Source organism: Colobus angolensis, unplaced genomic scaffold (genome assembly GCF_000951035.1).
Source record: "Colobus angolensis palliatus isolate OR3802 unplaced genomic scaffold, Cang.pa_1.0 Scaffold116, whole genome shotgun sequence".
NCBI classification, from domain to species: Eukaryota; Metazoa; Chordata; class Mammalia; order Primates; family Cercopithecidae; genus Colobus; species Colobus angolensis.
In genome coordinates, this window is record NW_012112697.1 from 5,415,200 (window position 1) to 5,436,227 (window position 21,028).

At 60.9% G+C, this 21,028-nt stretch overlaps 1 protein-coding gene across 1 annotated transcript in view; it reads left to right on the top strand.

The window, feature by feature from the left end:
* The window catches only part of VAC14 (Vac14 homolog (S. cerevisiae)), a 115,672-nt gene extending 95,729 nt beyond the window's left edge, over positions 1–19,943 (top strand). Inside the window, exons 15-19 of the mRNA XM_011962121.1 lie at positions 8,452–8,626; positions 10,024–10,142; positions 11,655–11,734; positions 14,410–14,560; positions 19,287–19,943. Coding sequence (XP_011817511.1) covers positions 8,452–8,626; positions 10,024–10,142; positions 11,655–11,734; positions 14,410–14,560; positions 19,287–19,458 — 697 coding nt within the window. The 3' untranslated portion in view covers positions 19,459–19,943. The remainder of the gene's footprint in view (positions 1–8,451; positions 8,627–10,023; positions 10,143–11,654; positions 11,735–14,409; positions 14,561–19,286) is intronic.
* The last annotated feature ends 1,085 nt before the right edge of the window (positions 19,944–21,028 follow it).

The following is a 21,028-nucleotide window of genomic DNA, read 5'->3' on the forward strand; positions in this document are numbered from 1 at the left end:
CTCCGACATGGGAGGCCACTCCCTCCTCTCCCTATCCTAAGGTTATACTGACCCGAAAGCTGCTTTCTCTTTAAATTCCTAAAGGATCCCAGCTGTGGGGCGGGAACAAGGCAGGGAGGAGGCCCGTTTCCGGTAGGAGCAGCCCAGGCCTTCTCTGTAGTTTCTAGCCTTGATATTAGGTTGCACCTCAGATTTATTGGCCATGAGACTCCAGGTGTCTCCTCGGAAAGCACTAGGGTCCGTTGGCCTTGGACCACTGAAGGAGACGGAGGTGGGCACCATCCAGCATCCAATGTAGAAAAGAAACAAGGGCTGTCCAGGTGCAGTGGCTCACGCCTGTAATCCCAGCACTTTGGGAGGCCGAGGCAGGTGGATCACTTGAGGTCAGGAGTTCACAACCAGCCTGGCCAACATGTCTCTACGACAAATACAAAAATTTGCCTGATATCGTGGCACACGCCTGTAATCCCAGCCACCAAGGCAAGAGAATTGCTTGAACCCAGGAGGCGGAGGTTGCAGTGAGCTGAGGTCACGCCACTGAACTCCAGCCTGGGCGACAAAGCGAGACTCCGTCTCAAAAAAGAAAAGAAACAAAGGCTCTCCTGTCTGTGCATGGTCAGCCACAGGCAGCTGGGGATGGAAATGAAGGAAGGAGGCCTGGCCACAGGGAGAAGAGAGGGGCCCCTGAGCCAGGATGCCCTGCCCTCAGTAGGCACCTGAAGCCTGTTGCCCTCCTGCCAGTTTGCCCAGCCCTAAGGCCGCTTGCAGAGAGACCGGTGGAGTCCACCCAGCCCACACGCTGAGAATCAGCATCCAACCCAGCCTCTAAGGGACCTTGAGGCAGGACTACCTGCCCAGTCACCCGTGTGAGAACCCCATCGCCATCCAGAGCTGCCAACAGCCTGCCAGGGAGCACGGCAATCACTGACCCCATGCCCCATGGCACCCCCGACCAAAGAGCTGGGCTTGCAGGCAGGGTCCCCACTGGGCCAGTGGGGCTAGAGAATTGAACCTGCTGGGGTGGGAGATGGGCGCCACCGGAGGGTCCTGGTGCCAGACTAGAGAAGCAGAGGCATGAAGAACCAGGTGGGGTAGTTGCGGGGGTGTGGATGGGCAGTAGAAGGAGAGCTTCCTGTATGTGTATCCAGTGAGGCCACTTGTGTGACCTAGTCTAACAGGAGGCACCGAGCAGAATCACCCACACTCTTGCCTCACGGGGCCACCAACAAGGCTCCATTGGGAAGGACGTCCCATGGATGGCATGCGAGAGTGGACAAGGTGGAGCATAGGAGAGAAGTGAGGAGTGGGGGTACACCCACCCACCTGGAACTTGCCAGCTGAGGCTTCTTCTGAGTCCTCTGTTCGTCGTGGGGAGGGCAGCGTTGCAGGGCCAGTGAGGGCTGGAGTAGGGACAGCAGCTGGGGGCATGCCGGGTGGGAGCAGGTACCCCCAGCCTCCACTCTCATCTCTCAGCCTTGCCGTCTCTTTCTAGGGTTTGAGTCCAGGGTCTCTGCCCGCCGGGCCAGCTGTTTCCCATGCTGTTGGAGGCTTATTGTTTGGGACAGTGAAGAATGTCAGAGGCCCCTGGGAGGGGGTGGTTGCTTCAGTCTCCATTTCCCCGTGAACTTCTCTTGAGCTCCTCTGGTGTCCTGTCCACATCCCTGCCCTTGAGCCCCAGGTTGGCCCCTCTGGGCAGAGGGGCAGGCTGCGTCCACCAGGGGCCCTGGAGGCCAGTGCTGGCAGGCTAGCTAGCGGAAGGGCATTCCTGGGCCCTCGGCCTCTCCTCCTCCCAGGCTGAACACTCACCCTAAACACCCCCACCACGGGTCAAAAGCATCATCTGCTGCTGCCTTGGTCACCCTCTTAAAGAAGCCAGGCCCGAAGAAGGAGGGGTGGGGAGGGCAGAGCCTGCACCCAGTGAGTGTATGGTTCCCGTCCCCAGCACATGGCTCAGCATCCTAACAGTCACTGGGCAGGTGGAGGTGCGGGGGGCGGCGGCAGCATGCCCCTACTTGGTGACCAGAGCCAGAGGAGGGTCCCCAAAGGGAGCCAGCACAAATATCCTGAGCAAACAGGTGAGGGACGTGGGAAGGATCAGCTGACAGTGAGGATGGGGAGGCGTTTCTGGCCTTGGTCACTTTGCTGCTCCTGTTTCCAGAGGGTGCAAGGACGTGAGGTCATGGAAGTTTCATGTCTTCCCTGAAGCCACATGGCAGAGTCCAGCTTCCCCAGGGCGGAGCACGGCAGGGAGCCAGAATGTCACCTCCCCACAAGGAGACCCAAGCTCTGTCCTCTGCCCTCCTGGGCCTCACCTGCAGCATGGGGCCCTGCTCCAACAGATGCCTGACGAAGGAGCCATTCCCCAGTCCCTCCCAAGCAGGCTTCAGCTGTCCCTAGCCTCTAATGTGCCAGGCTCTGCCCTCCCCAGGCTCCCACGATGAGTCTGTCCTAAAAGGACCTGCTCCCTCTCTCCCACTGCGAGCTGGCCCTCCTCGCGCCCAGCTCCGGGCCCGCAGGAACTAACCAGGTGGGGAAAGGCCACTGGCCACAGCCAGCTGCACCCTCGGACAGCAGTGTTTCCGCAGGAACTCTTTTGCTGCTCTGCACACAGCCCCGGGCAGGAGGGGTGTTGGAGGGTAAAGCCCCCAGGAAGTCTTGTCCTCCAAACCAAGGCCTGACTTTGCCCAAATCAGTGACACGTCTTATCGCTGGAGGACATACAGCGTGTGGGCCCTGCCCCCGGCCCAGGACAGGACAAAGAAGACAGCGCCAGGCTCTAGGCTCCCGTCTTCCCCGTCCATGCCTTTCTCCCACCACCCCTTCTGCTACCATGAGGCAGGGCTCCTGCCAGCCTGGACCACGTGACCTTAGGGTGCGACTGGCCAGTCTAGAGCCACCCAGACACCTGCGGCACCTGCAAAGCCAGTTGACACCTTACTCCTCCTGCCCACCCTGGCCCAGGTTTCACCTGAAGCAGGGGCTATGCGTGGATGCCAGGTGGGGGTTTGAGAGAGCATCTCCCATGGAGGCCTGTGGCTGTCCAGGGCTGGCGCCTGATGTGTGCTGACGCTTGCCAGTGTTAGTGATGAGAGGGACAGTGACACAAAGGCTCACACCAGCCTGGCAGGTGTGGTGCAGTCACCTCCAGGCAGACGCTGCTCCAGAGCAGTGGAGAAGGCTGCAAGGGGATGCAGAGCCACATCTCTCCTTCCCTGGTCCCAGCATGAGCCTTAGCCTTGGCCTTGGAGGCTGCCCCAGAGGGAATATTCATGGGCAAGGCTGTGTGGTCTCAGTTCTTAAGGAAAAGTGACCGCCCCCTCTACTGGGCTCTGCGAAGTTCAGAGCAGGCCGAGGGCAGGTTGCTCCTCTGAGAGCTCCTGGTATGTGGCAGAGAAACCAAAGAGAAGCTGGTCCCACCCCCAGCACAAAACCAGACCTGGAAGGGGTAGCAGCTGTCCAGGCAGCAGCTGGCAGCCCAAGACAGGGAGGCAGAGCCCAGTCCACAGGGCCTCTGGGCTGTGTGTAAAGGGCACAACCAGTGACACAGCCCCTGCTGGGCCAAAAGCTCCATTGTCACTGAGAGAAGAGCCTTCCCTAAATGGCGTGTGTCCTTCCTTGCCTTCTGGCCACATCCCCCCTGCCTGTGCCTGAGTCACCGGGATACACCAGAGGCCCCATTACTGACTCAACACACTCCCCCGTGGACCCCTGCCCTCCTCCAGCCCCACAGTGGGCCTCCAGGGTGGTACAAGAGGTCCCCTATGCCCTCCCAGACCCTGTTCAGGTTCCCTCCCACCCCAGGTCTCTGCCTTGCTCCCAAGCACATTCCAGGCCATTGTCTCATGACGAATAGCGTTTTCATGCGGGTGTTGGAAAATATGGGCACATGTTTAATGCTTGCAAGCTGTGCTCCACTGTTGACGCTGTGCTTAGGAGCCAGGCAGGCAACTCAAGCTGGGCTGGGGCTCAGCAAAGAACTGATGACGCAGCAGCCCTGCAAGGCAGCCATCTGCCAGGCCTCCGCCGGGCAGGGACAGCCCCTGGTGCCCACTCACAGCGGGCATGGGGAAGCAGAGTGGTGAGGAAGAACTCAGGTTCTGGAAGGCGATTCTTCTAGGTCTGAATCCTCTGTTCCTCCTCCTCTGGTCAGCTGTGGGTCCTCTCTGAACCTCAGATTCCTCTTCTTTGCAATGGGGGTGGCAACCCTGCCCAGGTTATGTGAGGACTCAGCATGACACCGCGAGTGGAGCTAGCTCAGAGCCCAGTGCCAGGTGCGTGGTAACTCCGAGGCCACCTGTCTGTACAGATCCTGGTGTGGACTGGGGACTGTAGTGGAAAATGGGCCCTCTTTCCTCCCTCCCCAGCTTCCTGACTCAAGGACCCACTTCTCACACCCTCCACCCTGAGCCTGGCCTCTAGTAAGGACCCCGTGAGCTGGCCAGCACTTCTGCTATTATTACTGTCTTCTTGAGGCTTTGCAACCCAGTGAGCTGGGATCCTTCTCCCCAGACCTAGGGTGACCTGGGGTCGAGGCAGGATGCGGCCCCCACCTCCTCCCCAGCGGCAGGTTGGGAGTCGCCCTCAGTGGAGGCCCCTCTGCTGCCAGCCCCAGAACAGCCTCTCCAGGCTCCTCCTCCTGGGGCAAGGGTGGCTGAGCGAGCGGCTGGAGCATGGCAGGGCCTCAGCACTGCTCTCTGTGGTGCCTACGCCCGGCCTCTCCTCTCCCTTTCCCTCTTGTGGTGCTTTAATTAGCGATACTCAGAGGGAGACATCTCGTGAGGAGGCGTGTGCTCCGGAGTCTCCTGGGATGAGCTGGCTTCCCAGGCCTCTTTGGCCAGCAAGAGAGTACAAGATCTAGGCCGGGCGTGGTGGCTCACGCCTGTAATCCCAGCACTTTGGGAGGCCCAGGCGGGTGGATCACGAGGTCAGGAGATCAAGACCATCCTGGCTAACACAGTGAAACCCCGCCTCTACTAAAAATACAAAAGAATTAGCCGGGCTTGGTGGCGGGCGCCTGTAGTCCCAGCTACTCGGGAGGCTGAGGCAGGAGAATGGCGTGAACCTGGGAGGTGGAGCTTGTAGTGAGCCGAGATTGTGTCACTGCACTCCAGCCTGGGCGGCAGAGCAAGACTCCATCTCAAAACACAAAATAAAGAGAGAGAGTACAAGATCTGGGCAGGGAAGGGCAGGGCAGGGCAAGGCAGCCAGGCCAGGGCTTGGCCTGAGGGGTGACAAGGGCAAAAATGTAACATCAGGCCGCCGTTTTCCACACACCGCTGTTTGCACAGCACAGAGGCCTGCCTGGGCATGAACGGAGAGAATGTGCTGGCCTGGGGGAGGGCGTGGGGGGTCATTGCACCTCCTGTTCTGTCCAGGAGACCCTTGCTTCTTGTGGATGAGTGCCCTGAAAGAACCAGAACTTTCTCTTAGAAGGGTCTGGTAGGAGGGGCATGCGTTTCAGACTGAGGCTTCACCAGGACCTGAGGTTGCAGCCGAGGCCTCGATGTCTGGGAGGACCCTGCTCCATGCCGTTCCTGGCCGAGCTATCGGGCCAGGGCAGAACAGGTGGAGCCTCTAGGGCCACATGGGCTTGGCGAGGTCAGGAACCGGAAAACCCAAGAGGCTAGAACACCTTCAGTGGAGGAGGAACAGAAGAGGGAGGCTGGAGAGGAACCCGTGGGAGGTGTGAGACCCTGTAGGCCGGGGTGAGGGGCTGGGTTTGTTTCAGATCCAGGAGGAAGCCGCTAGCAAATCCCAGCAGGGAGGGGCATGCTCTGGTGGGCATGCTTTAGGATTGTCCAGTTGGTGTGTGGAGGGTGGACTGTGGGGGCAGGAGAAGCAGCAGGAGGCAGATCCTGAGACATGGAGAGACGGACCAGGCAGGTGATACTGACAGCCGCTCGGCACGGGGGCAGGTGTGGGGCAGGGTGGCCGTGTAGGAGGTGGTCCCAGGGTAAGGCCCCCATACCTGCCAGTGGACCCAACAGAGGGACTGGGGGTCAGGATGACTCGTGGTTTGGGCCTGAGCAGCTGGGTGGGCAATGCCACCATTTACTGAGATGAGGAGGGGGTGGCAAGTCCATGGGGACACCAAGGGTTGGTTGTAGCCCAGCGAGGTTTGAAATGCCTGCTAGGTGGCCAGGCAGGGCCTTCCACCAGGCAAGCAGCTGTTCCAGCTAGAGCCCAGCGGGGGCTCAGGGTGGAGGGCACGTGTGGGACTCACCGATGGGGACCACAGACCACCGGGAGGCGCAGCTTCTCCTCGCCACCAGCCCCTCGTCCATCTCTCCCTCCACAGCCTCCTCAGCCTGCCCTCACGTGGGCGCCACCCTGCCCTCCGCTGCCACAGGTCCCGTCTGCCGGCCTGGATCCCTGGAGAGCGCTGCCTGGCAGCGGCTCAGCTGTCGGCCTCTGTCATGGAGACGGCACCAGCTGCTGGCGATGGGCACTTGTGACCATTTGTCAGAACGCCCCCCTTCCTCCAGTGCCTGCCCTTCTGGAACATTTCTGTCCCACAGCCGTGGAGACAGGGCTCATGGAGGGGTTGGGGGACCGGGAGGGGCCGGGAAGCACAGTCTGGGCTCTACAGCGGGGCCGCCACCTCCTGGCCTTTGGCTTGTGGCTGCCTGGCTGGGCTTTCCAAACTCTGCGGCCAGCAGCTCCCCAGAGGAGCCGTGGCCCCTGTGGTACCGTGTCCCACACACTGGCCTTACATGGCTTGTTCCTCGTCTGCCTTCCTCGTCCTCAGGCTGCCCTCTGAGAACTTCCCCCTATTTCACAGATACGTATTGCCCCTAATTAAAGTGGAGAAATTGTGCAGAGACATTGAGGTCACACTGCTGGTAGTTGGGGACACCTGGCTGAGGCCTTCACCTCCCACCTAATCCCGGGGGAGCCCCCGGCACGGCAGGGTCCTGGTGGCATGTGCAGGGAGATGAAGCGGCCCTCGCTCGTGTGGCCGCCACCCCCTCCCTGCGCCGCTTGTTTCTGTTTCTCGTGGTTTCTTGCCCAGGCCTGCAGGCTCCAGCCAGGGTAGGCTGGAACGGCCTGCCTACTGTTTGCACTTTGTGGTCTGGCCTCTTTGTTACCAAATGCTCTGGGGTTCCTTTGGGGCTGGGGGTGGGGAGGAATCTTCTCCAGTCTGGCCCCAGAGCCGTGGCTGGCGTTCAGGGGCATTCGGGAAGCTGGGCCCAGGTCATGCAGAGCGGAGGCTGAGTCCAGCGACCTAGGAGGAGATGGAGGTGTTTCAGGCCTCCCACCAAGAAATGTGGCTCACCTCACTGAGCACCTGAGACCTCGGGGCCTCCAACGCCATGTGGGACCCGTGGTGATGCTTCCCTGGAGACGGGATGCGGCGTCAGGCTCCAGAGCTCAGCCCTAGATGGGAGGTGGTGTGGGCAGGGGTGCCATGCTGCCGCCAGCCCAGCAGTCAGGAAGCACAGTGCTGCACACCACCCTCTCACCGGCCACCCCACTCCTGCCCCATCTTGCCTGCATCATGCTGTTCTGGGAAGCTCCCAAATCCCTGGGACTCCGGCTGGGAAGCATTGCCCAGGCGCCCTTCCCCTGCAGGCCAGGCCTCCGAGGGCACGTGGAAAAGCAGCGCGGATTCCTCCAAGCCTGTCCTCACCACCCACTTCTCACTGCCAGTGTCATCTGGCCCAGGGACCCTGGGGAATCTGCTTTCATCCTCTGGGTTCGGTTTTTTCCTTTTTATAATGGGGAGGCTCCTCTCACAAAGTCCAATCCTTAGCACTGAATGACTCTTACTAGACAAGAGATGGGAAAGGGGTCATGGCCCAGGGACCAGCGAGCTGGGCTCTGGCCCTAAGTGACTCCGCGACCTTGGTCAAGCCACTTCACCAGAGTTTCACCAGCCGCACAGTGAAGAAAAAACTCAGGGTCGCAACGCTGCTCCCACATGGATCTCTGCTCCAGGCCAGGGGGTACGGCCCGAACAGCACAAATCCCTGACCTCAGGGGCTTCCAGGAGGAGGAGTGGGGCAGTAAACAGGTGACCGATGTGTGGAGAATTGGCCGGATGAAGATGAGCTCTAGCAAGAGAAGAAAGCCCAGCAGGGGACAGCCGTGTCTTGGCCTGGGGTGGCAGGCATTGCCCAAGCATGTGGGAGTTCAGGAAGGTGACGGGGTCCTAGGGACTATTTTGGAGGCCCAGCTGTTTCTTTTGTGCCCAGGGATTAGTATAGCGTGGGGCACCCTGGCATGGCTAGGCCCAGGTAGGCAGTGCTGGGAAGCCTGGAGGCAGGTGCGGCATTCCCCCCACCCTTCCCCGCCCCCCGCAACCACAGGCCTCAGAGTCATGGCTCTACACCAGCCTCGGGAAAGGGCAGATTTCCCCAGAATGCTGCAAAACCGCGAGGAGGCCTCCCGCGAGGAGCTGCTGAGACGCAGCTCGTCCTGCGCCCTGACCCCACTCTGCCTGCTCTCCAGGCAGCTGTGCCTCCTGTTGAACGCGGAGAACATCTTCCACTCGATGGCAGACATCCTGCTGCGGGAGGAGGACCTCAAGTTCGCCTCGACCATGGTCCACGCCCTCAACACCATCCTGCTGACCTCCACGGAACTCTTCCAGCTAAGGAACCAGCTGAAGGACCTGAAGACCCTGGTAGGCTGCGTCCGTGACTCCGTCCTCAGGCGTGCTCCTGTATGCCGGGGCACACCGTGTGTCAGCCCGCCCCTCGGCTGGCCCCAGGAGGCTGTCAGGGAGAAGATGGGGTTGACATCGAGACCTCCCCTGGTCCATTGGGAAATAGGGATCCTGGGTGAGTGGCTGCACACAGCACTAACCACAGGTGTGTCATGTCACCCTCACTGAGGTCTCTGCCCGCAGAAGGGTCCATGTGTCCATCCTGACCCCCCAACAGCCCTGCCTTTTCCATTGGTTGACACCCCAGTCCCACTCCAGGCACTGCCCCCTTGAAAACAGAGGCTCTGCTGGCTGTGGGCCGACCCCGCTGGTCAGTGCTACCTTCTCAGGGCCAGGCCCCTGGGTTATAACCTTGCTGGCGAATCAGGGGTTAACTGCTCTTCTCGCCCTCCTTGGCCTAGCCCCTCTCTCCCACAGCTGAGCACATCTGGCTCCTAAGGCACCTGTCAGAGGCCAGGGTGTCGAGTTTGCTGCCCATCCGTCCCAGGCTCTGGATGAGGACGCGCCGACGACTTGTCCGAGAGGGCAGAAAGGACACTCAGTCTCACTCCCCTATGAACAAGGAGAGATGCGGGTCCCAGGCCTCTCATGTCCTGGCTGAGGGTGGTGGCTGCAGAGGCCGTGCAGGGACAGGCGCTGTCCTGGAGGCAGGGACTCCAGGGGTTTCATATCCCAGGCCCCCTGCCGGCTCAGACCCTGCTTGCACCCTCCCCAGGAGCCTCGGGGATATCCAGGCCCATGTCCGGGGGCATCTGGGGCCAAGTGGCTCTGCACGATCCAGGCCACAGCCCTGCCTCCCTCCTGTGGTTCCTTCCAGACATTCGCAGAGGCCTTAAGAATTTTCCTCAGGGGCCGGGGCTCCCCCAAGTGTGGGCTGGGTTCCTGGGTGGTTTCCAAGTGTTGGAGGTGGCCTGCAGAGGTGGGGAGGAGATGGCATTCAAGTGTGCTTCCTCCCTTCCCTGCCCACTCCCCCGTCGCCCTCCCAGCCCCTTGGGGCTCCGGGACCACAGAGTTCTGGAGGGGGGCGGGGAGTAGGGGACAATTACTGTGATTTTGCCGAGGGCAGACGTGCCAGCACAAAGGACAGCCACTCCCAGCCAGGCCCTTGCAGCCACCACACAGCTCTGGGACTGGGAGGTAATGACAGGGTCTGCGGAGGAGCTGTCAGCTTTTCCTTTGTGACGGCTCGTTCCCAGCCGGGATGCCTAACAGCCGGAGTGCTAAGCTGGCTCCGGCTGCCCCCGACCGAAGACCCCTGGGTCTTAGACCTGTGGCCCTTCCCTCAGGTCCCCACATGGACCGGGAGGGGGCAAGGAGCGGGGGTCTCCTCACGGCTCACACCTCTTCCCCTACAGGAGAGCCAGAACCTGTTCTGCTGCCTGTACCGCTCCTGGTGCCACAACCCAGTCACCACGGTGTCCCTCTGCTTCCTCACCCAGAACTACCGGCATGCCTATGACCTCATCCAGAAGTTGTATCCTTCCTCTCGCTGTGGTTGGGGTTGGGCCACTGAGGGGCAGGAAGGGGCCGTCTGCCCCCTTTCCACCCAACAGGCAGGCCCAAGTGCCATGCTCCTGTCCCCACCCCTCCACTCAGCCTCAGGGCTTGTGACATCAGGGCCACCAGGACACTGGGAGGGGAGGGGTGTATTTGGGAGAGCGAGGTTGGCAGCCAAGAGGGGCTCCTGGAGGGGAACTGGCCCGGGAGAAACCCTGTGGGTTGGGATTGGGACTGAGGAGGCCCAGCCCGGCGGGTGCCAGCAGGTGATGCTGGGGTAAGAGAGAACCCCAGCTCCTGCCCCTGGGAGAAGGGGGCTGCCCTCTGCTCATTGCAGTTCCTCCTGGGCCTGGTGTGGGTAGGGGAGAAGGCCCGGAGCTGGAAATATAGGTAGGTGGACGGCTGGGTGAGCCTGCAGGCTTCAGCCCAGGCGTGGGCCTTCGGGGGCCACAGAGCTAGAGCCCGACAGGCTTGAGGATGACACGCTGGGGAGAAGCAGACTGGGCGGAGGCCTCGGAAGCAGGAGGCACCAATGCTCACCTCAGCACCGCGCTCCTCAAAAGGCATCCAGGGTTAGATGTTTTGTTTTGTTTTTTGAGACAGAGTCTCGCTTTGTCACCCAAGTTGGAGTGCAGTGGAGTGATCTTGGCCCACTGCAACCTCCGCCTCCCAGGTTTAAGTGATTCTTCTGCCTCAGCCTCCCAAGTAGCTGGGATTACAGGCGTTCACTACCATGCCCGGCTAATTTTTGTATTTTTAGTAGAGATAGGGTCTCACCAAATTGGCCAGGCTGGTCTCAAACTCCTGACCTCAAGTGATCTGCCCACCTCGGCCTCCCAAAGTGCTGGGATTACAGGTGTGAGCTACCGTACCTGGCCAGATTTTTTTTAAAACACCAAGAAGCAAACTAGCCCCATCCGTGGGTGCCTGCCATGTAAGCCAGGATTGGAGTGCTGTTTAGAAGGCAACATCACCAGCCAGGAGTTGGGAGTCAGGAAGAAGGGGCCAGGAGGTACCTCAGTGGAGGGCTAGGTGTGGCCCTGCCGGGCTCCCCACAGTGTGCCTGCTTACCTTCTACAACCTGGATTTGCTCCTCTCAGCCACTTCTGTGACCCAGAGACTGGCGGGCCACTGCCCAGCGCCACAAGCAGCCCTGGTGAAGCCCTGCTGGCGGGAAAGGAGAGAACCCTTCCTGCGCATCCCTCCCACAGTGGGCTGCAGCGCTGCGATAAGAGCCTCTCCCAGCCCAGGAGGGTGCAGAGGAGACAGCTGCTGGAGCAGAACCTGGAACTCCCGAACAGGGGGGTTCCATTTAGGACAGAAAGGCAAGGAGAGGAGAAGAGACTGGTGTCCTTTGTGCGCCAAATCCCGCTTCACCAGAACCAGGCTCTGTGCACAGGAAGCCAGGCGCAGGTGGGGAGGGCGCATGGTGCTCTGAGCTGCGGCTGTGCTGGCCCAGCAGTCAGACTTTCCTTGACTGCACACTCAGTGGGGACCTGGAGGTCACCGTGGACTTCCTTGCAGAGGTGGACAAGCTGGTGCAGCTGATCGAGTGTCCCATCTTCACGTGTAAGAACCACCTCCCACCACGCCTCACACCATGAGCCCAAGGCTGGCCTGGAGTGGGGTGGGTGGAGCCAAGCTCCAGTTGGTCTCTTTTGGCTGGGGAGGGAGGAAGAGCAGTCACCCCAGGGAAGCTTCTGGATTGTTGAGTCCCAGCACTTTGGGAGGCTGAGGCTAGAGCATCTCTTAAGGGCAGGAGTTTGAGACCAGCCTGGGCACCATAGTGAGATCTCATCTCTACAGAATTTTTAAAAAATTAGCCAGGCATGATAGTGCATGCCTATAGTCACCGCTACTCAGAAGGCTGAGGTGGGAGGATCATTTGAGCCAAGGACGTGGAGACTGCAGTGATCTGTGACTGCACCACTGCACTCCAGCCTGGGCGACAGAGCGAGACCCTGTCTCAGAAAAATAAAAAAATAAAGACTGGGATGATAGGCCTGCAAGGCCAGCCAGAGCAGGGCTGGGGCATGTGGCATCAGAACCTGGGTACTGCCTGTATCTCTCAAGGTGAGTCTCATGGACATGAGCCAGCACTGACAGCAGAACCCCCTTGAAGGCTGATACCAGGCCCCTGGGCTACCCAGCCACCCCTCCGAGCCTGCTGCCTCTGCCCTGGCTCTCTGAAGTCATGGGTCCCCCGGGTCCCTCTGCAGGTGCTCCTGTTGGCCCAAGAGCCATGCGTGCACCTCCCTGAAAGAAGAGTTGGCATTTGCTGGGAGCCAGTGGGCAGGAGCTGCCTGCTTAGTAACACTCAGGCTGAATGTGCAAAAGTGGCAGCTGGCTGGGGCGAGCACAGCTCTCGGCGCCTCGACATACACACTTTGAATGACGCTCGTGTATTTATAATGTACAGAGAAGCCAGGCGGCCACCCTGCTGGTGCCCACCTTCCCTGCCAAGCTGACCGCCCGGGCCTCTCGTACTCTCTGGCAGCGTCTCTGACCCGCCCAGCCTAAGCCTATCAGCCTGAGCCCTGGAGCCCAAATTGAATGCAAGGGCTGAAGAACACCCGTTCCCATCCCCTCCTGAGCCCCCTTCAAAGGGCAGCGTCGTCAGGCAGCAGGGTGCCGTGGGAACTGATGCCCTGGAGACAGAAGGGCAGGAGGGAGACCCTGCTCTCCGCAGAGTGCACTAAAGCCTGTCCCAAGTGTGCCCAGCCTGACATTTCACTTCCTCGAGGGCCTCCCAGGGACACAGGCGCCTACGCGGCCACCTGAGGTCAGGTCCTAAAAAGACCCTGCTCCCGCTGTTGCCTGTCCCAAGTGTGCCCAGCCTGACATTTCACTTCCTCGAGGGCCTCCCAGGGACACAGGCGCCTACGCGGCCACCTGAGGTCAGGTCCTAAAAAGACCCTGCTCCCGCTGTTGGTCTGTCCTGACTCAACTCTCCAGTTGTACATTCTTGGCATTCCAGAAGCATCCCTGGGATGACTGCCCTCCCTCCCTGACCCTGGAGGAACTCCAAGCACCTTCTCCTCAAGCCCAGGGCTTTGCTGGGGCAGGGTAACAGCAGAGATACACCCTGGTCTCGCCCAACACCGTCCCAGCCCTGAGTCACCTGGATCCTAGAGGTGGCTGGTTTGGCCACAGGCAGTGCCCGCTTCCCCAAGGCCCAAAGGGAAGCAAGGACTGGAAACAGGCTCGTGCTTCTGCTGGGCAGCCAGGCCTGGGACAGTGGTGGTGGGGGTCTCCTCTGGAGGGCGCCAGGAGGCCTCCATTCCTCTGCTCCCTGCTCCCCGACACCCTGGCCCTAAGGCTTGGTGCTCAGGCTCCCTACGTCAGCGGGACCCCCTGTGTGGCGGCTGCCAGAGTGACGTAGCCCCTTTCCCAAAGCACATGGCACACCCTCCACAAACAATGCCTGGCCTGGGCCTAGGGACACAAGAAAGTAGAAGCCAGTGATTCTCCTGGAGAGGCTTGCAGGAGAGTAGTGAACCCATTTCCAATCCCGCCTCCCCTGTGCGCCTTGGGGAAGCTGGGACTGCCTTGTGGTACAGCCAGCCATTAGCGGGCTCTGTGCTGCAGCTTGGGCTGGAATGAGTGCTGGACAGCCCCCCGGGTGTGTCTCTTTCCACCTGGCAGGGTGGTGGCAGGGCTGGCATGTGAGCCAGAGCCCCAGAAGCACCTTCCAGACACTCCGGGGCTTTGGTGTGTGTCGCTACACACAAAAGTGTTTTTCCATCCTGCCCTCTCTTAAAACTGTCCTAATCCACCGTCTTTCTCTCCAGCACACCCTATTTATAGCTCTCCCGTGCTGGCACGTGCGGAGCCGACTGGAGAATCTGTTACACTGCGGGCCCCGAGCCCTCATATCACCAGGGAGGCAGCTGAGCAGGGGGCGGAGAACAGACCAGGCCCCACAGCGCGTCTCGGGGTTGTCGGGCTGAGATGACTGTTGGAAAGTTCAGACAGGCAGGTGGGCAGGTAGAAAGGAAGATGAGATCATGGAAACTGCTAGGACACTCCTGGGGGAGGCGGGAGCAGCGCGACGGGCTGTGAAGGAGCCCCTGACTCGCTGGAAGCCACGGCCACCTGGCTGGGCCCACACAGCTGGGTCCTTGGGCTGTGGGTGTCATGGCACCAGGTCCCTGTGGTCCTGGCCAGTTGGAGGCAGGGAGTATGGGCTGGGCATGTCCCAGAGCAGTACCAGGTCCCTGAACCCTGCCCTCTGCCCACCCCAGATCTGCGCCTGCAGCTGCTGGACGTGAAGAACAACCCCTACCTGATCAAGGCCCTCTACGGCCTGCTCATGCTCCTGCCGCAGAGCAGCGCCTTCCAGCTGCTCTCACACCGGCTCCAGTGTGTGCCCAACCCCGAGCTGCTGCAGACCGAGTGAGTGCTGGCTGGGGACTGCTGCCCCCGCCCCGCCCCCGAGCAGGGACAGGTCCAGAGGAGCCTGGTGAGGAAGGGCCGTACCGGGGGCTGCCGAGGCCTCCCTCACTTCAGCATCCCACCCCTTTTTTCACTGTGGCCACCATCCCCGCCCCCGCAGCCACTTGCCCCTTGGCCTTTTGTGTTCCACATCAGAGCACTGAGCGAGGGATTCTGGGAGCGTTCGCACGGTGGCCGGGAGTAGCAACACTTCCAGGCAATCAGGGTCCAGCTCAGTGAGGCTATGCAAAAATCTAAAACCTCTGAGGGCATCTGGAGTTACCCAGACAAAGGACCCTGAAGAGAAACTCCAGGCAGGGGAAGGAGTTCCTGCCCCAGCTTAGAGATGGGGGCCCCAGTGGCCATCGAGCGAGGGAGGAGCCTGTCCTGGGCACCTCCCAGGCCTCACATAGCCCCTCTCCCCACCCTGTCTGTGGCAGAGGCTCAACCCTGGGTCACTGGGAGACCCCATCATTGCTAGGACCTTCTCGGCCACCTCCTGGGTGGGGTGGGGAGGCAGGAGTGCACTCAAGGCTCCCCTGCTCAGGTCTTGCCCATGGAAGGAACAGGTCCTAGGCACCCCTCCACCGAGAAGATGCCCAACTTGGCAGCCTCTGGTCAGAGGGCTGCGGGCTCCCACCCTGAACCCATGGCTGGCCCCTACCCCAGAGTCTGTAGGGCCGTGTCTATATTTGGTAACCCTTGGAGGCTTTGCCTCATCCACAGGCATTTGGCATCCGAGATGGAAAATTTCACTTGTCAGGTCGCCATGGAAACCAGCAGAGCCACTGAGAAGATTTACGCTGAATGGAGCGCGCCCAGCTTGCATCAGATGCCCTGTGTGTCTAGAATTCCCTCCCAGGCTGTTAGAGCCACTCAGCAGGCCTGGCGCCTTGCTCCAGCAAAGGGCCTCGGGTGCTTGCCCTTGCGATGGACACAGGCAGCCTTGAGACAGGCCTGCCCGGAGCCTCTGTGCGCTCCACACTGCTGGCTTTGGCTCCCACTGTCCCTCCCACCCAGACTGGCCCTCCGGTGACTGAGTGTGGTGCACCTGATAGACTGTCTGCCCCAGACCAGCTGGAGAGGCTGAACCCCCAGAGAGTGCGGCCCCCACCAAGACAGGCTCCTGCCTTCCCTGCCCCGTTTCCCCAGAAGGCAGTGCCCTGCAGTGGCAGGACTAGGCCTTGAGCTGGCTGCCACCCCAGCTGCTCGGGGTGCCACCAGGTGGTCCCCAGGAGACAGTACCTGACGCAGCGTCCCCAGGGGAGCGGGGTCAGCCATGGAGGGGGGCGCGCATGTGGGTTCCTGGGGCCGGAGTCCTGTCAGCTCCCAAGAGACTCCAAGAGTGGCCCAGAATCCACACCGGGCCTCGCTGGCCCAGCCTTTGCCTTGTCCCTTCCAGCGCCCCATAGTGTTAGGGTCACCCTGGCAGGCACCCGGGAGGGGAAGGTGCAGCCGGAAGCAGGGAGAAGGCAGGAAGGGCTGCTTCCCTGTGACCTCCAGTCTCCCTGTGGGAACCAGCCTGCCTTCCTGGGAGGCCTCCTGGCCAGGGAGCCAGCCCCGCCTCTCCCAGGGCTCTGCATGCTGATCTCGTCTTGGGAGGGGAGTGGAGGCTCAGAGCAATCATACTCCTCAAACCAGGGTAGAACAAGTTTGCAGAGGGAAGCTGGGAAAATTAGGCTTTCCTCAGAAGCTCCCACGGTCAGGGAAGTCCTGAGCCAAGGGGTTGAGGCGTCTGGGTAGAAGATTCTGAGGGTCAGTGCATGGTTTGCAGGCCTAGAGTAGGATCTGGTGTGAGCGCTGCCATGGATTTGCTGTGTGACCTCCAGCAAGCCCAGTGCCCTCTCTGGGCTCTTGGTTACTTGGTCAGTAAATGCACATTTGGACTAAATGGGTGTGTGAGGCACCCCCTAGCCTTCAATGTCCTGGGTCCCCAGCCTTTCTTTGTAAGGACCTAGGAAGAGATACCGTAGATAGGGGCACAGGAGCAGTGGGCACGCCAAGGGCCTTCTGAACAGCTGGGGAAGGGGTCAGATTGCAGGGTGGGGCCCGGAAGACAGCTCTCACCCTGGGAAGGGAGCTGCGGACAGTCCCAGCCCTGGGAGGGGCAGACAGCTGGCAGACAGGGTCGAGTTGCAGGGCAGGCCTTAGAGCCGGGAACAGCTGGGGGAGTTTGTACACTCCTCGCCCATCCCTGGTTCTGTGTGCTCCAGGCGCCGTCAGGGCCCTGGGGACCACAGCTCCCCCACCCGCTGGCTTCTGGGCCACTCCCCAGGGACTGTCTCCTCAGTGAGGCAGGAGGGAACCTCTAAGAAAAAGCTGGTGACAAGTGCATGGGTGGGATGGCAGGAGTGAGAGCCAGCCCTGAGTCCTAGACTCGCCGCACTGTGCTGCAGGCTGGCTGGCCTCAGCCTCGGTGCCCGAGGATGGTTATGAACCTACAGAGGACGTGCAGGGCCTGAGAACGGCCATCCGCGTTAGGTGGGGCAGGGAGAACGGGCCTGGCCTGTGTGCTCAGCAGCCCAGGCAGTGTCTCCCACTCTTGGGGACACAGCCCACCCTGCTCCCAAGACCTCAGGCCAGGAAGGGTCTGCCCATCACAGGGAGCAGGACTTCTTGCCACCCTAAGGGCCCAGGGAGCAGATGTGGCCCACTCTTCCCACCCCCGCCGCACCGATGCCCGTCTCCCCAGGTTTGCCATCCAGTGCTGAAAGCATCTCTCTAGAGCCCCTAAGCTTCCCTAACCTAAGGCCTTGGCTTGCCAGGAGTGTCATGGGGAGCAACGCGCAGAGCCATGGGTGCCCAGCATCAGAAGACACACTTTAGGGTCACACCTGCCTAAGTGGGTTAGAGGAGCATCTGGCTACACCCTGGACTTAGGGTTGCAAAAGCTCCGGGGCGTCCCTTGGCCTCCTCAGAAGTCCAGGCTGCTCTCTTGGAGCAGCGGCACCTGGGCGCCAGAGTTACTGTGCCTGGGAGGTCCCTTCCCAGGAGCAACCACAGCCTAGAACACCGCCCACAGCCTGGCCCTCTAGAATGGGCCCCACCCAGCTACTTTTGATCTTTGTTGAACTAACGTCAGCTGAGCCCCGCTAGGGAGGCAGGAGCGCCAGGCCCAGAAAAGCAGCAGCCACAGCCGTAGACACGTCCAAGATGTTTTCTGGTGGTGCATCTTCAGCAGGGAGGCGGGAAGGGAACAGGTGTGGGCAGGCAGAGCTGAGCAGGGGTGCAGGAGGCCGCCTCCAGGCCCCAGATGGCATCTCAACTGTGGGAAGAGTCCCCCTGCCCCGGTCCTGCCCAGCAGGCTGGTGGGCCATCAGAGGCAACTGTCAGGCTCTGGCCGTCAGGCTGGACTGAACTCATGGCCAAGAGTTCATTTTGGGGGAGCTCCATTGTGTGTCCCCCAAAATGGCCTCCTTTATTTCCACCCTCAAGCTGCTGGGCCCCGGCTGGCCTCACGTTGAAGGGGCAGAACTGTAGCCACAGTGGCACCTGCCAGGTACCTAAGCTGAGGCTGGACACCAGGCAAAGCTCTTACACATCGTGTCAAAGCATCTTGGCAGCCACCCCAGAGTGCTCCTTAGGTAGCCCTCGCTTTGCAGACGAGGAAACAGTCACATGCCCAAGTCACACCGCTAGGAAGCGGTGGAGTTATGGTTGGGTCCAGGTCTGTCTAGTTCCTGTGCTCTGCCACTGCCTGCACGCCACCCCCACCCCCCACCCCACCAATTGGCATCTTTTCATGAACTTGAAGGGCCCCAAGATTCTCTGCTTAGCTGAGCAGCCCACAATCTTCCTGAGACCCCTTTCCAGGGTCACCAGGCCTCAGGGCCTGGAAACAGATGCTTCCTAGCCCACACACATCTCCTCCAAACCAGTGAGGCCAAAGGGAGGGAGCAGAACGTTTCATGAGACACTGCTGGAGGGTGAGTAGGAATAGGACAGGAGCCCAAGGGGATCTCATCCCCAGGGGCAAGCTAAGCACTGGGCTTGACAAGGACAGCAAGGCTACCGAATTGCACGATTATAGGGAGCATCATGCACACTAGCTGTGCAGTGCACAACCTGTGTTGCTGTACAGAGCAACTGGAGAGGGGGGCAGCAACAGGAATGTCAGAGCTGAAGGCATGTCCAATGGTGAGACCGGCTTTCCTTCTCCCAGGGACAGTGAGTGACTGCAGGCCTCAGGGCCCCAACACTCAAAAACAAATATCCTGCCAAGTGGAGGGCCCAGCAGAGGCTCTTCAGCAGTTCCCGTTCTCCCCAGTCCTAGCCCTGCCTCAGAGAAAGGGCCAAGCTGCCACCTCCCCCTTCTCCCCCGACCCTGTTCCAGGCCCCAGCTGGCTTCCTGGCTGGCTGCTAGCCCTGGCTTTCACCCCAAAGGGAGCCACTTGTAAACAGGAAATGCTTCCCAATGCGATGCCTGCTCTGGGCGCCATCGCCAGCCCACAGGCCGAGGGCAATAGCCAAGCAGCAGTGTTGGCTGTTCCCACCAACTGCGGAAGACGGGGATGTTCAGGGGCTTCCCAGCTCTGGGGCTGGCTGTGAGGGAAGAGTTGCCAGGCCTGAGACGCCCAGAGGCTGAGCCCACAGCCTGTGGCTCTGCCCCTGACCCCACTGCCCTCCAGCAGTAACCCCTCCATGAGCCGATCCCCTGACACTGGGCATTTCTGCTCCCTCTTCCCAGAGACAGTCTTTCTGGGACTTGGGCTGCCCCCAAGTCCCAGAAAGCCGACTCCCCCAGCATCGACTACGCAGAGCTGCTGCAGCACTTTGAGAAGGTCCAGAACAAGCACCTGGAAGTGCGGCACCAGCGGAGCGGGCGTGCAGACCACCTGGACCGGAGGGTCGTCCTCTGACAGGCCTGGCAGAGAGGAGGGCCCACCGAGTGGTCCCATGAAGCACTCAGGGTTGTCACGCCCTCCCGAGGAGCTCAAGGACCTGCCTCTCAGGACCAGGGCTGGGCCTGACTGCCAGCCCAGGGCACTGTTGGGGCCGGAGGCTGCTCTGTCTGCCCAAGCTCCTCTCAGAGTCCAGCCCTCAGGCCTCCAGCGCTGTCAGCTGCACCCTAGCATTCACACAGAGCTGGCTGCCCACCCTGTGGGGGGCTACAGCCTCAGACACCACTCATCCTCTGGAATCAACCTCTTTCTAATACCCTCTTGGAAAAAGAGCTTGCCTCTCCTCCAGCACACCAGAGCTCTGGCCTTGTGTGTATATGTATACATACGTGAACACATACCTGTGTGTGTGTGTGTACTCGTATGCACGTAGGCACCAGCACAAAGATCTGAATGATGCACCCCACCCCCACCCCAATAAAGAAATAAGAGAAAATCCTCAACCCGAGCCAGCCTGCTCCTTCCCAGCTGACATCTGCAGTTGCCCGGGGGCCTCACCCTCTGTCCTGGAGATAGGGTCTCATCATGGCCCCAAGGAGTACTGGCTGACCCAGGGCCTGGTCCCTGCACTCGCCTGAATGGAGTCATGGGCCTAGAGCCTAGGTCCCCACCTCTGGAACCTGCACCCTCCTAGAGCGCACCACGCACCGCCTGCCCTGGAATCCTGAACCCTGCCTTCCCCAAGCCCCTCATCTGCCTTTCTCTTCCTGACTCCGTGGGGCAATGGGAGTTCCCCACTGGGGAGATGGGAGCTGAGCCCCAGGAGTTCCTGGATGAAACGGCAGTGTACACTGCAGAACACTTTGCAGATCACTGCGCAAGGGGAGGAAAAGCCCAGAGCAGTCCAGGGAGGGGCAGGTGCCCCAACCACTGCTTCAGCTGAAAGCACTCCTCCTCACCCGCAGGGGTACCACCTGGGGCTTGGTCTCCAAATGAGCTTGTAATTGGCTCCCTGCCGCCCATGGAGTAGGGGAAAAGGAGCTTATGCCTGTTTTTCCCCCAGAGTGCGCCCCCCCCCAACCATCATGCTGCCGCCCAGGATGGGTTTCCCTGCCTGGAGTGTCCAGGACAGGCTGCACTTGACATTGCTACCCCATGCACGTGTGTGCATCACATCCACTGTTGACTCAGGCAACAGAGACCAGGGACAGCCCAGCTCTGTTCTGCTGGTCCGACGTGAGCCCCCACCCGCGAGGATGGAGGTTGTCCAGGGCCCAGGAGACCACCACTGCCCCCCAAAAGCCCAGCCTCGGGCACCCCATCTGGGTGGCATCGGCACCACTTGGAAAAGGAGCCAAGAAACTTGGAAGGGTCAGAACTTAAGGAGGATGGTCTGGGCATGCGATGAAACGTCCTAAGGCGGGCGGTCCCACGATACCCCGCGCCCTGTTCTGTGCAGTGTATCCCATTCAGCCGATACACCGACCAAATCCCACCACTGTATCCACTGCCCGTCTTTGGAAGCGCGGGAAGCCCCCCGCCCCCGGCCAAAGGCCGGAAGGTGTCATGGAGCGCCTACCCAGGAGCC